This window comes from Martes martes, assembly GCF_963455335.1.
Source record: "Martes martes genome assembly, chromosome: 4".
Classification (NCBI taxonomy): Eukaryota; Metazoa; Chordata; class Mammalia; order Carnivora; family Mustelidae; genus Martes; species Martes martes.
The window spans coordinates 93,242,049-93,259,061 of record NC_137891.1 but is presented as its reverse complement, the minus strand read 5'-3'; the positions used below and the strand labels follow the sequence as shown (position 1 = coordinate 93,259,061).

The 17,013-nt window shown below is 47.0% G+C and overlaps 1 protein-coding gene across 1 annotated transcript in view; it reads left to right on the top strand.

Annotated features, from left to right (window-relative positions):
* The window catches only part of ATP1A1 (ATPase Na+/K+ transporting subunit alpha 1), a 28,920-nt gene extending 24,087 nt beyond the window's left edge, over positions 1-4,833 (top strand). The window contains exons 18-23 of the mRNA XM_080799997.1: positions 296-419; positions 1,412-1,557; positions 1,649-1,779; positions 2,061-2,162; positions 4,018-4,109; positions 4,478-4,833. Of these exons, the coding sequence (XP_080656123.1) occupies positions 296-419; positions 1,412-1,557; positions 1,649-1,779; positions 2,061-2,162; positions 4,018-4,109; positions 4,478-4,506 (624 nt within the window). The 3' untranslated portion in view covers positions 4,507-4,833. The remainder of the gene's footprint in view (positions 1-295; positions 420-1,411; positions 1,558-1,648; positions 1,780-2,060; positions 2,163-4,017; positions 4,110-4,477) is intronic.
* The last annotated feature ends 12,180 nt before the right edge of the window (positions 4,834-17,013 follow it).

Sequence of the window (17,013 nt, the reverse complement as noted above, 5' to 3'; positions counted from 1 at the left end):
CGTTCACCCGGTGCTGCAACACCCAGTCAAGCAGGGCGTATGGGCACCTGGCGTGCATCATGGCCTCAGCCCCCAGGAAGCAGCGGTCCCAGTCCTCGGGGCAGCTGGCAACGCCTATCAGATAGCAGCATTATATGGAAAGGAAGTTTTGTTTTGTTTGTTTTGTAATAGGACTGGTTACAGTATCTCACGGTATGAAAACCAGTTTTAAAGGGGAGGGTGGCAAGGACTTTATCATAAAATATTTGCGCTGTCAGCTTCCGGGTATCTGACAGCTTTTATACTTCTCCCCCAGGTTCCTGCCATCTCCCTGGCTTACGAGCAAGCTGAGAGCGACATCATGAAGAGACAGCCCAGAAACCCCAAAACAGACAAGCTTGTGAATGAGCGGCTGATCAGCATGGCCTACGGGCAGATCGGTGAGCCGCCGCACCCCCAGCACTGAGAGGAGAGCGTGGGGCGAGGCCTCAGATAGGCCTGGTTTCTCATGCCAGGCACAGTCCATTCAGAGGCAGTGTTTCCTGGGGATAGAGTGTCGGTCACTAATTTGGATAGAGGCTTAGGCTTTGAAGAAATTGCACGAGCTTGAAGATTTGGCTGGCGGGTCACCATCAAATGGCCTTGCACCCCCATTCTCCCCACCCCAAGACTTGATTCCCGCGGTACCTGAAGCATGACCAGCTAACAGGTGGTCTTCAGGGGATGGGCAGTGAAAATGCCCTTTGGTCCTCCGTGTTCTGCCTAGTGGCCTTCAGGAGAAGCTGGTGAGGCCACCAGGAGCAGCCCAGGCCTTTGGATCAATGGGTTACATCACTGAACACTTGTGTAAAGCGGAACAGAAGAGTTTCTGGTGGAAATACGGCAGAGACTGGTTAACAGCTGCTGACAAGGAGTTGGCTAAGGGCCAGGAAGACCTAACTCTAAGGGGGACGAGGGCCAGAGCATAGGATGAAACCTGGCCCTGAGGAACTCAGGGTGGTGTGGTAGGATCAGATGCCAGGGGAGAAGGGTCCTAAAGGCGGGGGGGGGGGGGGGGGGTCAGAAGGTGCCACACTATCAGGAATGTGAAAACAGAGATGGGAAAAGTCACATTGTAGCAGAAATCAAAAAAATAGGGAAGCCTTTTTCCCCTAAAGAGACTCTGCCCTGGTCGATACATGATCATATGACAGCAGTGGGTGTTTCAGAGCAAGGCCTGTGTGTCTTCCCCTTTTAAAGCTCTAAAACAGTGACTCAAAAATGAGAAGAGGCTGCTGGGCGAGGGCTGTGCCCCTGGGGTCCTCCATCTTCCTGCTCCTCTCCCAACCAGTGCCAAAGACAGCCCCTAATATGTACCATCCCGGGCCTGTTGCGGTCAGACAAGTGTTCGGGTGCCCTGGAACCAAGTTAGAATTGTTTCCCACACTTGCAGGTATGATCCAGGCCCTGGGGGGCTTCTTCACGTACTTTGTGATTTTGGCTGAGAACGGCTTCCTCCCGACCCACCTGCTGGGCCTCCGCGTGGACTGGGATGATCGCTGGATCAACGATGTGGAGGACAGCTACGGGCAGCAGTGGGTAAGTGAGGGCCTAACCAATGAGGAGCTCCTCAGGCCACCAGCCGTGAGGGCCAAGAGCCGGGCTCATCTGTCTGCCTTTTGTGTTTCAGACCTATGAACAGAGGAAGATCGTGGAGTTCACTTGCCACACAGCCTTCTTTGTCAGTATCGTCGTGGTGCAGTGGGCTGATTTGGTCATCTGTAAGACCAGGAGGAACTCTGTCTTCCAACAGGGGATGAAGTGAGTAGAGGACAGCTGGGGCCCTCAGACTCTGGTGAGTCTCTCAGCTCTGGTGATCTCTCAGCACTTTGTAAAATCCTGGTCTGAGGCACATGGCAGTTTCTGGAATCTCCCCTTTGGCACGGATTTAGGAAGCAAAATGTGATTTTCCAGCATTTCTTTTCTTTTGCCCTCCAGTTCCTAAGTGCAACGAATACATAAAGACATTGATCTGCCGTAGAACAGTGTTAGAACATAAACTTCTGTTTGTGTTCTTAAGCTTTCTGTCTTCTTGATTTTAGGAACAAGATCTTAATATTTGGCCTCTTTGAAGAGACGGCCCTTGCTGCTTTCCTCTCCTACTGCCCTGGAATGGGTGTTGCCCTGAGGATGTACCCCCTCAAGTAAGTTGCTCCTCACCCAGCTCCCCAAAGCATGAAACAGAAGTGGGACTTCCCTTGTGACATGCACTAGTAGCTGGTGTTTTTAGGAGTTTGGGGTGGCCTGTACAAGAATTCCTCTGCACTGGAAATTAGGAAGGACTGACCAGGGTGCTTAGGATTTGGCTGAGATCAGGCCCGACAGGCTCTGGTACCTTGGGATGGCTCACCAGCTAACTGCGTGGGTGCTCGGGTCCCTCACAGCAACAGTCCCACTTGTCATTGGTATTCTGAGGTTTGGGGATGGGTTTCACATCTTGATTTACTTACCTAGCCCCTGTGTGTGCTGTCAGGCCCCCACCTCTGTGGGCCCCTGAATCCTCTGTTCTCGAAGGAAGGAGGCGGGAGAAGCAGGCTGGAGGTGGGGTCATGGGTAGTGTAGACCAAAGGAAACTCACCAGCCCGGAGCAGTGAGGGACTTGGTGGTAAACCCTCTAGGTGATAAACGCAGGTTTATCAAAAGCGTGAATTCCAGTAACCTGACCCCATCCCCGAAGGAGCCAAGCCCCGTGGGCCTCACCGGCTTCTTGCTGGGTCTCTACAGACATCCCTTCTGTGCAAGGGTGGCCTGGCGTCCAGGGTTCTGTCTGCTACTGTCCAGCCTGTCTTTTCAGCCTTCTCTTGTAGCCATCCAAGCTTCTGTTAGGGGAATTCAGTATTCTGTCTCCCTGCATTGGTCCTTGGTAAGGATGCTCCCTCCCACCCCATGACACCAGAGTCCCGCAGGGCCTGTCTCCTGGAGCTAGCCCTGTGTGATCTTGCCCTCTTGGACACATACATTTGCACCCTTCTTTGCTATTACTTGTTATTTCTGCTCCCCGCTAGGTTGTAATCTTTAAGGCCTGGGTTATAGGATCTTTGTTGCAGCACCTTACACAGAGCTGGCGTACACTAGGAGGATGCAACGTAGACAAGGCTTGCCCCGTCAGCTTGAGCCATTGTTTGTCAAGAAGAGGTTAGGAGAACCCAGCTCTCCAAAAGGCTAAGATGGAAAGTCATTGAAATGGAGTAGTGCCTCAGGCCATGTTTTGTTCTGACTAGGGAACTTGTTCCTGAACAGGTTCTGTTCAGTTCGAAAGGTGGGTTAGTTACTCTGTGGCTGAATCACAAGAGGTCCTCTCTTAGCTGGGGAGGAGGATGCCTAGCACCAGGAAGAGGAGGAGAGTGCCAGGCCTCTGTCTTGGGACAGCCTCCCTCACGCACTGATTGCAGGAGCTGGTTGTCAGGAAAGCACAGCCTTCCGACGAGGCTGCCCCAGCCGCCTGTCTCCAGGCTGGGGACTGTGGCTGCGGCCCACCAGGCTCTCAAAGGCCTCTGCTCTCTGTTAAGAGCTCGGCTGTTTTTGTTCCCCAGCACAGAGATTCGACACACAGCTGACTGAATGCTAGGGATAGAGAAACTGGTTTTGACCCACACTGGCAGTCTTGATCTGCATATAGACCAGGACATAGACACAGGCCACTCTCAGGCTTCTTAAACTTTGGAAAGGGAGGAAAGAAAATGTCCCTTTGCTGTGGAATGGTAAACAAAAAATCTGAACTCCTCCTATAAACCAAATTACAAAAACCAGACTTGAAGGTGGGAAGGGGACTTGTGCAGAAAGTCTGTGGTTAGCTTTGCCTTGCCTCTCTTTAGGCCCTGGGCACAGGGAGCAGCGTTCTGTTCCTAAGACCCTGCTGTGTGGTCCACGTTAAGGGCTTAGTGGTTAGTTGTGACTGTGCTTGGCTCCTTCCAGACTATTACACTGTCACTGTGATATACCTTCTCTTGCCTTTGAATTGTGTTCACGGGTTAAATTGGTACCTGCCTCTCCTTCCAGACCTACCTGGTGGTTCTGTGCCTTCCCCTACTCTCTTCTCATCTTCGTGTACGATGAAGTCCGAAAACTCATCATCAGGCGACGCCCTGGAGGTAATATAGATCTTTTAGCTTCAGCAGGGGTGTGGGGAAGGCTGTAGTTCTGTGGCTTCCGTTTCATCAGTCAGGTGGGCTAAGGCAACCGGACTGCCTACAGCCACAGTCCCATCCCCAAAGGCTTTCAGAATTAATCCTATTTTGAACGGAACTCAAACCCAATACGATAGTGTGGAAAGCTGGTCAGAAATCGGAGCCACCTTCCCAATTAACAAGTCCTTTCTAGAAACATTTGCAATAAGACCAGTTGAAGCCCAATATTGAATTTGGGTGACCCCACCCCACCCCCCAGTTGCTCCCTGTCGTTCCCACTGCATTAGAGCTAGGAGGCCTCACTGCCGTGTGTCTGTTTGTGCTGCCTCCAGGCTGGGTAGAGAAGGAGACTTACTACTAGACCCCGTGTCCTGCACGCCGCGGAGCATCGCGCCACACACTTCGCACCCACCCCCACCCCTTTTGTGTACTTCAGTCTTGGAATTCGGAACTCTACCCTGGTAGGAAAGCACCGAAGCATGTGGGGGAGCGAGACGTCCCGGAATGAAGCATGTAGCTATATTGGGGGGAGGGGGGAGGGCTGCCTGAAAAACCTCGTCTATGGGAATGACAGCGGGGATGGTTTTTATGTGCCTTTTTGTTTTTGTAAAAAGGAAAACTTGGAAAGACTGAAAGAATACATTTTATATCTGGATTTTTACAAATAAAGATGGCTATTATAACGGAATCTGTCTCGTGCCCTCCTCCCTTTTGGGGCCTGGACATCTGAGTGCGGCTCCCTGAGCAACAGCCCGGTCCCAGCAGCTTCCCCGGCGCCACTGGGAACTGGGGAGCTGGGCAGCCCCAGACCCCCTGAACCAGAGCTAACTGGCAGTCTGGCTTTCTCGGCTCTCTAGGCAATTTGGAGTCACAGTCACAGTGGAGAACCACTGTTCAGGGGAAACTTTTTGCCCAGGCTCCCTCTCGTTCTGAGGAGATGGCCTTACCCGACCTATTCTCTCCTGCAGGGGCCACCTCAGGGCGTGGGGTGGGGTGGGGGTGTAACTCCAGCTGCTGCTGATCCTCTGCTTCTCAGTGGAAAAACATGTCCTGTGAAAGATGAAGTCACTTGGTGTAATAACACTCTCGCCAGCCTGGTCCCAGCCCTCAGCCCACCTGCCATCTCTCGGGTCCCCGCCACAACTGCCTCAAGCATTGTGAGGCCTTGGTGGGTCTGAGTGGCAGAAGCCCCCGTGCACACCGTCTCAGCGGCATGTGTGTCTCTACACGTGCTTCCCTTTTCACATAACATGTTGCCAGTGTGGCAGCAAACGGCTCCATTTCAGAAAGCGCTTATGTGCCAGAAGGCACTTAAGAAAAAAAGGTAAGAGATCTGTTTACTTCGGGGTCAAGTCTGAGAAGGCCTGCTTTCAAAGAGGGAGCAGAAAAACGCCCTCCTCGGTCTCCTGGCTCCGTACTCCAGCCTGAGTGCTGTTGCTCCGAGGCTGTCCTTGCTTCAGGCAGGTAACAGTCCAGAGTCCTTAACCACTGGCCCCAGAGTGACCGTGCTCTGCGCGTGATCAGAGAAGTTGTTCAAGTATTTTTTCTCCTCCGAAGTTTAATTCATTGCTCATGCCTCTTGCCTGCGATTCACTTCCAAGCTGTGCAGTTGGGAGGGGAAGGGGGGACAGACCATTCCCACATACTGGCTGTCAACTGCCCTACCCCCTCCAGTCAGAGGAACTGGGAGGGCGGGGTGGTCTGCCCTTAACCCAGCAGCTCTTCCTTTCTCGGGGCCCCTTCCCCTGGGATGAGCTCTGCACCTGTAAGCCAGCCATCTTTAAAGAGCCATCTGCTCAGCCCGACATAAGGAAACAAGGAGAAAGCTGCAGAGAGAGTTGTCAGGATTACTGGACCATGAGACAGGTAATAACTGGCTGCTGGAGGACATGCTGGGCTTCACTGTCGTGATGGTGGCAGGAGACCCCTGCCATGTGCTTAAACCCATACAGCCCTGGCAGGTTTGCTGTCCCCGCCCCTACTCACCACGTGTCTGCTTTCTGGCATCCCGGAGAACTGAGCAGGGAACACACACACTACTATGATGATGGTCGGTGACCCCAGGTGGCCTCCAGGCTGGGGCTTCTCACTGTTCTGAGCAGCCCTAGGCTTCGAGACACCCGGAGGGAGGGTAGAAAAGAGCAGAACCAGGGGAGGCTCTGAACCTCCTGTTCCCTTCCCACCAGGATACTTCTACCTTCCGGACAGTCCTCTGAATAAAAAGTTTTATAGCCCAAAGTTTGCTCTGGAGGAAGCAGCTAAGTGATGGGTAAAACTGGGACCCAAACCAGGCCTCCTAAGGGGCCAGATCTTTCTAAGCTTTCTTTTTTTTTTTTTTTTTTTAAAGATTTTATTTATTTATTTGACAGAGAGAGAGATCACAAGTAGGCAGAGAGGCAGGCAGAGAGAGGGGAAAGCAGGCTCCCTGCTGAGCAGAGCACCTGATGCGGGACTCAATCCCAGGACCCTGAGACCATGACCTGAGCCGAAGGCAGAGGCTCAACCCACTGAGCCACCCAGGCGCCCCTTTCTAAGCTTTCTAAAAGCAAGACAACACCTGGGCTCATTTCTATGTTGCACTTGGCTTCTCCCTTAAGCCCTGTTCGTAGTCGCTAAGGAAGGCTCCAGAACAGTGACAGAAACTGCTCCTGAATACTGACCCCAGCTACTGTTCAGACCTACAAATCCGCAATAGAACCATCCCGACCAGCCTCTTCCCAAGACTTGCTCACCTCCTCATGATCCATCCGCCACCTCCTGCCTCCCATTAACCTGTCGCTTGAAACTGGCCTGCTTGAGGTCACCACTGACCTGCTTATTACATCCAGCAGCACATCCCAGTCCTTGCCTGACCTCTACAGCAGCAATGCTTCCATCACACACTTCCCGAAACCACCATCAACATCACTGCCCAGCCCTTAGCTTTCAGCCCCCTTTTCGCCGGCTCCTTGGCTGTTCATTTCCTCAGGGAGGTCCCCATACCCTTCCCTCTGCCTGCCTCACATTCCCCGGGCTTCCTAACATGATGTCACCCACGTGATGCTTTCTGGCCCCTCAGTCCGGTCCTCTCTCCTGAGTCCCCAGACTCTTGCATCCACTTGTCTACCGGACATCTGTACTTATTCAGAAAGCATAACACGCCAGTCCTAACCCCAAAGGCAAACCCGACTTTGAGGTCTCCCAAATTGAACCTGCTCTAGGCAAAGACGTCTACCACCCTGTTGCCCAAACAGAAAGCTGGAAGTCCCATGAAGTTTCTATCTCCCTTACTTGGGGCCCCGGCCACCAAGCCGTCAATCACCACTCACTGTCCATTTCAGTGTGGCTGAGAACAGGCTTTGTGTCCTAATCTAGACACAGTCACTGACTAACTGGCCATGGGCACAGATTTTTGCCTCTCTGTGCTTCCTTTACTCTAGAATAAGGATGACATTTCAGGACTGCGATAATATGTAAAGAGACGAGCACGTGGCTGCCAATAAATCCCTTTCTCTCCAGGCGCCTTCCTTCCCTCCTGGCCAGTCCCCTCACTCTTGGCCTTCCTCTAACCCAGTGCTTCTCTGCATGTTGTCTCTGGACCAGTATCACCCAGGAACTTGGTGGAAATGCTTCTTCTCCTGCAGACTGACTCTGAAACTGGAGGTGGGATGCAGCAATCTGTTTCAGTAAGCCTTCTGGGTGATTCGGATGCGTGCCAAAATCTGAGAACCATGGCTTCCCACCTTCCAAGCTCCACTTGGCTGCCTCTCCCGCCGTCCATGTCTTCACCCTCAACTCTAGCACATATGCACACCTCTGCTCCCCCATTCAGGATCCCAGGAAGTCCCTCTGCTACACAGTGCTGTCCCCAGCATCCTGCAAGTCCCCTTAGCAACCCCCACCCTGTGTTGGCCCAGCCAGCATTCTGCTGGCTAATCGACTCAACTTTCTGGATGCCATTCAGGCCCAATTCCTTCTTCAGGAAGGCTCAGTGGGCCCTTGTTTTTTGCACACCTGGCACTTATGCCTATGTATTAGTGTGTTCCTTGGTATACTACAAGTTCATGAGTATACAGTCCAGGCCATACCCTCCCCCAACATCTGGCACATTCAGTACTTGTTGAGTGAATGAATGTTCATTACCAGACTTTCTCCCCACCCCTATATTTTTAACATTTCACCCTGACCTTGAATCTCAGTTTCTTAAATCAGGGCTGACACTTCACCCAAGAGAAATCCATGCCCAGGTCTACCAGCAATCTATGAGTTAGGGCCTCTGCCTCTCTCCCAAAACTTTAAAATTGGAAATTAGAGAAGATTGAGAAGAAGCCATGCATGGAATCAAGATGTCAAGAAGCAGTGGGAGACCATGGCCAGTGATGGTAGAAGGCAAAGAGATCTACAGACAAAGAGACACCAAGGACACAGGTCCTTGGACATGCCTGCGTCCCAGAGCATGTAAATCCCTGTCCTGGGCCTCACATGATCTCCAAAACTCCCCAGCCCTCACCCCAACTAGGTTACTATCTCCTATAAGATAATTGATTAGTACTCTACTCCTTCATAGAACTCACAGTGCTGTTCTATTGGGTAATTATTAATTTCATAGCCACTTTCCCCTGCTAACCTGTAAGTTCTGTGAGGTCCAGGCACCTACCTTTTCTGTTTCATCCCGCATGCTCGGCTCAGTGCCTTAAAAAGAAGCTGGCATTTAGCACGGTGGCCAGTACTCCCTATTTAAGGAGAAAGGCAGGTTTCAGTTCAAGATGGCGTCACGGGAAGATCCTGAACTCACCTCCCTCCACAGACACATGAAATCTACAGCTGCATTTGAAACAGTTTCCTCTGGAAAAACAACCCTAAAAACTAAAGTGAGGCCTACACACATCAGGCAAACAAGAAAAACCCACACTGATGCAGGTATGGGAGGCTGAATCACAATCTGGCCATTAACGCTACCCCTGGCATGAGCACCCGCAATGGCAGCTACTCAAAACCCAGAGCTTTTCCTGAGAAGCAAAGGTTTTGTACTCTACACTGGGCAACTAGAGCTTCTGCCCCTGAGACACAAGCCCCCAAAACACTGAACATTGAAAATAATGGGGTTTCTGTCCATGAGACCCTTAGGGCTATAGAGCAAACTGTAAAGCTGCTCTTCAAAAGCCTGTGCACAGGCTTACTTGCCCCAGGACCAGCACAGAACAGCCGATTCAGAGGCACCCAGGCTTTCAGGGAAAGAGGCTTGTTTGCTGATCTTAAATCATCAGCCTGAGGGGCCAGCTTCTAATTAAGCCACAGTTAACACCCTACTGTCATCCTTTCCAGAGACCTCAGCAGCTGGTGCTGACTTCTCACTTCCCCCCACCCCCCACCACACTCCAGAGCGCCAGTATCTCCTGGAGAGGAGCTTGTCCATGTGTCTGGTGCTCCAGCTTTTATGGCTGTCACCCAGGGGATGCCCCTCAATCACCGAGCACTTGGTGACCAGCAGGGCACGTGTTCCTGGATCCCATGGGACTCTTAACAATTCGGGGGATGATTCCTGTCTGGCTGTCACCACCAGGGCACTGCACAGACAGCAGACCGAAAGACACACCACGTCTCTCTGTGACAGACCCATTTGCTCATTCAGGAGCTTCAGCCTGAGGGGCAGACTTCCAGTTTGGTATATATCTAGGGGTCTACTAAGATGCGCTGTGGGGATAGAGGCCAGTAGACACATCATCTTTGCATGGTCCCTCTGCCTTGCTCCAAGCTGCCAGTATCTCCCAGAAAGGAACTCTTACATTTGTCTGGCACCCTAATGTCTGAGACTACTACCCAGAGGACACCTCAAGATTGCCTGGCCCTGGTGCCCTGGTGCCCTCTTGGTGCCCAGGAGGACTTAAGCTTGCCGTTCCACAGAACCATATGTATTTGCATTCTTTAAAAGCTGCTGCCTAAGGGTCTGGCTTCCAATCAGCCTGAACCTAGGTGCTGACTGAACTCCTCCTCTTTGGACACTGGCAGATCTTGGCTCACCCTCAATTACTGGGAGCCACCAAAAATAATGCTTGGACAGCCACAAAGGTCTGAGATAATCCAAAGCTCGGGCAGGGTTGAACTCTAAGGTTCATTTCTTCCATGAGGCCACTCCTTAAAGATGGGAAGACGGGGTTGTTTTATCTAATGTGTTACATTTATCAAACGAAACAAGATAAAACCTTGAGAAAGTACTTAATGAAACAGAAATAAATGATTTATTCAGTAAAGAGTTCAAAGTAATGGTCAAGAAACAGCCTCGCCAAACTCGGGAAAAAAATGAATGAACACAGTGAGAACTTCACAAGAGATAGAAAATATTAGAAAGTACCAAAAATATAAGAATATAAATCTCACTGGTAAAGGTAATTATATAGTACAATTTAGAATAATCTAATGTAAAGATGGTGGATCAATTTAAAGCTAGTATGGAGGTTAAAAGACTACAATGTTTAACAGATGCGTAAGATAAACAGACATAGAATGTGACATTATAACCTAAAACGTGGGGGTGGGGAGGGGAGTAAAAATATAGAGCCTTAGAATGCATTCAAACTTAAGTTGTTATCAATTTAAAATATACTGTTATAAATACAGTTGTTATGTGTAAACTTCACGGTAGCCACAAAGCAAAACTTGATCTAAGCATACCACTAAACGGACTCATCAGATGACAAAAGAAAATAGCAAAAACAAAACAGCCAGAAAACAATGAACAAAATGGCAGTAAGTATATACCTATCTATAATTACTTTAAATGTAAATGGACTAGCTTCTCCAATTGAAGACAGAGTGGCTGAAACAATTAAAAAAAAAAAAAAGACCCATCTATTGCTGCTTATAAGAGACTCATTTTAAACATAAGGACACACACAGACCGAAAGTGAAAGGATGGAAAAGACATTTGATATTCCATGCAAATGGAAACCAAAAGAAAGCTGGTATACCTATACTCACAGCTGACTTTGAAACAAAGACTGTAGTAAAAGACAAAGAAGGGCATTATATAATGGTAAGGGGTCAATCCAACAGACGACTTAACAGTTGTAAATATTTATGCACCCAGTGTAGGAGCACCTAAATATATAAAGGAAATATTAACAGACCTAAAGAGAGACACAGACAGTAATATAGTAACAGTAGGGAAATTCAATATTGTACTTTCATCAATGGACAGATCATCCAGACAGAAAATCAATAAGGAAACATCAGTCTCATATGGCATATTATGTATCTGTTAAAATTCATGTGATCTAGAGAATATACCATCATAAAGCAACAGAATACATATTCTTCTCAAGTGCACATGGAACATTCTCCAGGACAGATCATATGTTAGGCCAAAAAATAAGTCTTAAAAAATGAAAGATTGAAATCACATCAAGTATCTTTTCTGACCAAAATGGTATGAAACTAAAGTATAAAATGAAGGCTTGGGAGGGAACCTGGGTGGCTCAGTGGGTTAAAGCCTCTGCCTTTGGCTCAGGTCATGATCCCAGGATCCTGAGATCAAGCCCTACAACGGGCTCTCTGCTCCATGGGGAGCCTGCTTCCTCCTCTCTCTCTCTGCCTGCCTCTCTGCCTACTTGTGATCTCTGTCTGTCAAATAAATAAATAAAATCTTAAAAAAGAAAAAAAAAAAGATGAAGGTTGGGAAAATCACAAATATGTGGAGATTAAACAACATGCTACTTAAAACATCAAGAAAGAAAACAGGAGAAATCAAAAAGTACTGTGCACTTATCATAAAGAACACTGAGTAATGTATCACTGTATTGTACACTGTATTGTACATCTGAAACTAGCATAGCACTTTATGTCAACTATAGTGGAATTAAAATTAAAAACTTAAAATGAAAAAAAGTTACCTTGAGACAAGTGAGAATGAAAATACAACATACCAAAACTTATGTTGTTGCATAAGCAGTTCTAAGAAGGAAGTTCATACCGATAAATACCTACCTCAAGAAACAAACAAAAAAATCTCAAACAATGTAACTTTACCTCGAGGGACATAATTCAAAGTTAGCAGAAGGAAGGAAATGACAAAGATCAGAGCAGAAATAAAAAAGACAACAAAAAAGATCAATGAAACCAACAGCTGGTTCTTTGAAATGATAAACAAAATTGACAAAACTTTACCTATACTCACCAAGAAAAATGAGAGAGAAAGAGGTCTCAAATAAAATCAGAAATGAAAGAAGGGACATTACAACTGATACCACAGAAATAGATGAGATCATAAGAGACTACCATAAATAATCATATGCCAATAAATTTGACAATGTAGGAGAAATGGATAAATTCCTTAGAAACATACAAACTACCAAGATTGAATCATAAAGAAATAAAATCTGAACAGACTAATTACTAATAAGGAGACTGAATCAGTAATCAAAAATCTCCCAAATAACAAAGCCCAGGACCCAAAGTCTTCACTGATGAACTCTACCCAACATTAAAGAATTAACACTAATCCTTCTCAAACATTTCCAAAAAATAGAAAGGGAGAGAACACTTCCAAATGTATTTTATGAGGCCAGCAATACCCTGATACCTAAACCAGACAGGGATACCACAAGAACAATTTACAAGTCAATATTCCTAATGAATACAGAAGTAAAAATCCTCAATAAAATATTAGAAAAAAAATAAATATACATTACATACATTAACTATGATGTATTACATTAAATACATTAAAGGATCATATGCCATGACCAAATAGGGTTTATTCCATGGATACAAAGCTGGTTTAACACCTACAGATCAGTCAACACGATATACCACATTAATAAATAAAAAGATAAAAACCATATGACCATCTCAATAGATGCGGAAAGGCATCTGACAAAATTCAACATTCATTTATTATTTTATTTTATTTTTTTTTAAAGATTTTATTTATTTATTTGGCAGAGAGAGAAATCACAAGTAGGCAGAGAGGCAGGCAGAGAGAGAGGAAGGGAAGCAGGCTCCCCGCTGAGCAGAGAGCCCGATGCGGGGCTCGATCCCAGGACCCTGAGATCATGACCTGAGCCGAAGGCAGAGGCTTAACCCACTGAGCCACCCAGGCACCCCTATTATTTTATTTTTATGTATTTATCTATTTTTAAGATTTTATTTATTTATTTGACAGAGACAGATCACAAGTAGGTAGAGAGGCAGGCAGAGAGAAAGGGGGAAGCAGGGTCCCCACTAGAGCAGAGAGCCCAATACAGGACTCGATCCCAGGACCCTGAGATCATGACCTGAGCCGAAGGCAGAGGCTTAACTCACTGAGCCACCCAGGCACCCTCATTTATGATTTTTAAAAAAGCTCTTGACAAAGTGGGTGCAGAGAGAATATACCCGAGCATGATAAAGGTCATATATCACAAACCCAATAGCTGAAAGACAAGGATTCCCACTCTCACCACTTATTCAACATAGTATTGGAAGTCCTGGCCAGAGCAATTAGGTAAGAAAAAGAAACGAGATTGGTTCTGGTCCAAGATGGTGACAAAGAAGATCCAGAAGTCACCTCTTCCACAGACACACCAAATCTATACCATCTTATACAGCAATTCCCCCTGAAAAAGAACTGAGGGCTGACTGAACAGCTTCTGCACAACAACAAGAGCCCACATAGAGAATGACAAGAGAGATGGAAACATGGTAACAAAAGGAACTTCTAGCCCCACCACCATGAATTATGGCGGGGGAGGGATAACACCAAGGGATCATGAGCAGATCTGTCTACTCTGGGGCACAAAAAAAAGCCATGGTTTAAAAGTGCAACCAGAATATAAAGAAACTAGCCTAGCACCCCAAAAATGGCAGGGCTGCTGCTGGAAATCCCTCTGATCCAGAGGGATATAGTCTCTTCTACCTTGATAACATGGACAGGAGCAGAATTCAACACCTTAGCTGGCCTGCAGCTCATTTTTTTTTTAAAGATTTTATTTATTTGAGGAGCACCTGGGTGGCTCGGTGGCTTCGGCTCAGGTCATGATCTCAGGGTCCTGGGATCGAGCCCCACATCGGGCTCTCATCAGTGGGGAGCCTGCTCCCCCCCCTCTCTGCCTGCCTCTCTGCCTACTTGTGATCTCTGTCTGTCAAATAAATAAAAATCTTAAAAAAAAAAAAAGTTGTTATTTATTTGACAGAGAGAGAGAGAGAGAGCAAGAGAGCACAAGCAGGGGAGCAGCAGAGGGAGAAGGAGAAGCAGGCTCCCTGCTGAGCAGGGAGTCCAAGTTGGGGCTCAATCTCAGGACCCTGAGACCATGGCCTGAACTGAAGGCAGATGCCTAACAACTGAGCCACCCAGGCGCCCCAGGCCTGCCACTTTAGTGAGCCTCAGCCCCTAGCCCACGGGAGCCCCAGGTATCCCACCAACGTGGTCCCAGTGTAGTACACACCAGGATATCCCTGGGCAGAGCTCATTACAGCTCCAGCTGTCTCCTCAAGGTGACACAGGTAGAAAGCACCCTGTAACACTCTAGGCCTGTACCACTTCAGTTCCAGATGACTTGCCAGAGCACCCCCAGCATGGAGTGCCTCTGCAAACCTTGGTTCACACCTGCCTCAGATCCAACTGCCCTATCAGTGTGCCCCTGTGTGGAGTGCCCCAGGGCCCTCTAGCTTGCACTCACTTCAGCTTCAGCTATTCCGCCAGGGTACCCTCTGCACAAAGAGCCCTGAAACTTCCCTGGCCCATGCCCACTTCAGCTCTAGCCATCCCACCAGGGCAGTTCCAGCATGGAGTGCCCCAGGACCCTCAGCCAATGTCAGCCACATCTCCAAGCAGCCACCCAGCCAAAGTCACCATGGAAACACAGTTCATACAGGGGATGACCACACATAGGAGCTCAAATTTAGAAGAAGTAGCTGTTCCATCTAATTCATAGAAACAAACACAGAAAGTCAACCAAAATGAAGAGACAGAGAACTGTGCTCCAAATGAAAGAACAAGATGAAACCTCAGAAAAAGAACTAAATGAAATGGAAATAACCAATCTACCTAATAGAGTTCAAAGTAATAGTCATAAAGATGCTCACCAGAGGGGCGCCTAGGTGCCTCAGTGGGTTAAAGCCTCTGCCTTCGGCTCAGGTCATGATCCCAGGGTCCTGGGATCGAGCCCCGCATTGGGCTCTCTGCTCAGTGGGGAACCTGCTTCCCTTCCTCTCTCTCTCTGCCTGCCTCTCTGCCTACTTGTGATCTCTGTCTGTCAAATAAATGAATAAAATCTTAAAAAAAAAAAAAAGATGTTCACCAGACTGGAGAAAAGAGTGGATGAACTCAGAACTTCAAGAAAGTGATAGAGAATATAAAAAAGAACCAATCAGAGTTGAAGAATACAAGAACCGAAATGAAAAATATACTAGAAGGAAGCAACCATAGATTATAGAATGCAGAAGAATGGGTAAGTGATCTGGAAAACAGGAACAGAAAGCACCAAATTGAACACCAAAAAGAAAAAAGAATTTTTTTAAAAATTAGGATAGGTTGAGGCATCCCTTGGATAACATCAAGCAAGCAAACATTCACATTATAGAAGTTCCAGAAGGAGAAGAGAGAGACAAAGGGACAGAAAACTTACTTGAAGAAATAATAGGTGAAAAATTCCCTAACCTAGAGAAGGAAACATATCCAGGTTCAGCAAGTACAGAGAGTTCCAAGCACTTAAAGAGATCCATACCATAACACATAATAATTAAAATGTAAAAAAGAAATTTTTTTTAAGCAGCAAGAGAAAGGCAAGTGGTTACATACACGGGAAATTCCATAAGGCTATCAGCTGATTTTCTATCCGAAACTTTGCAAGCCAGAAGAGAACGGCATGATATACTTGAAGTACTGAAAGGGGAGGGGGGAACCCCACAAACAAGAATACTCTACCTGGCGAAGTTATCATTCAGAATTGAAGGAGAGACAAAGAATTATCCCCAACAAACCTCTAAAAAGTTCATCACCATTAAACTGGCCTTGTAAGAAATGTTAAAGGTACTTTTTTTAAGTGGAAAAGGCCATAATTAGAAGTACATTAGAGGGACACCTGGGTGGCTCAGTCGGTTAAGCAGCTGCCTTTGGCTCAGGTCATGATCCCGGCATCCTGGGATGGAGTCCCACATCAGGCTCCTTGCTCGACAGGGAGCCTGCTTCTCCCTCTGCCTCTGCCTGCCACTCTGCCGGCCTGTACACGCACGCACTCTCTCTCTCTCTGACAAAGAAATAAATTAAAAACCTTTAAAAAGAAAAGAAGTACGTTAGAAAGGAAAACATTTCATGAGTAAAAGCAAACATACAGTAAAGATAGCAGAGCAATCACTTATAAGGTTAGTATAAAGATTCTTAAAAGTAACAAAAATCAATTATATCTAAAAATTTAAACTCACGCAATAAGAAAGATGTAAAATATGACAATATGCACACAAAATGTAGAGGAAGGAGTAAAAATAAAGTTCTTCTAGAATATGCTCTAACTTAAGCGACAATTAATATAGACTACTATATACTTAGCATGTTATATAGGAACCTCAGGGCAATCACAAACCTATAATAGATACCCAAAAAATAAAGAGAAAGAAAGTCAAGCACAGCCAAGCATAACCTTAAAGTCACAAGGAAAGAGAGTAAGAGAAGAAAGGAACAGAGAAGAACCACCAAAACAACCAGAAAACACCTAACAAAATGGCAGTAAGTAAACCCTAATAATTACTTTACAAGTAAATGGTCTAAATGTTCCAATTAGAAGACACAGGGCGATGGAATGGGGGGAAAAAAAAGCCCAAGAGCCCTCTATGCTGCCATATATACAGAATGATCAAAGGATCAATCCAAATAAAGGAGATAGCAACTGTAAATATGTATGGACCCAATACTGGA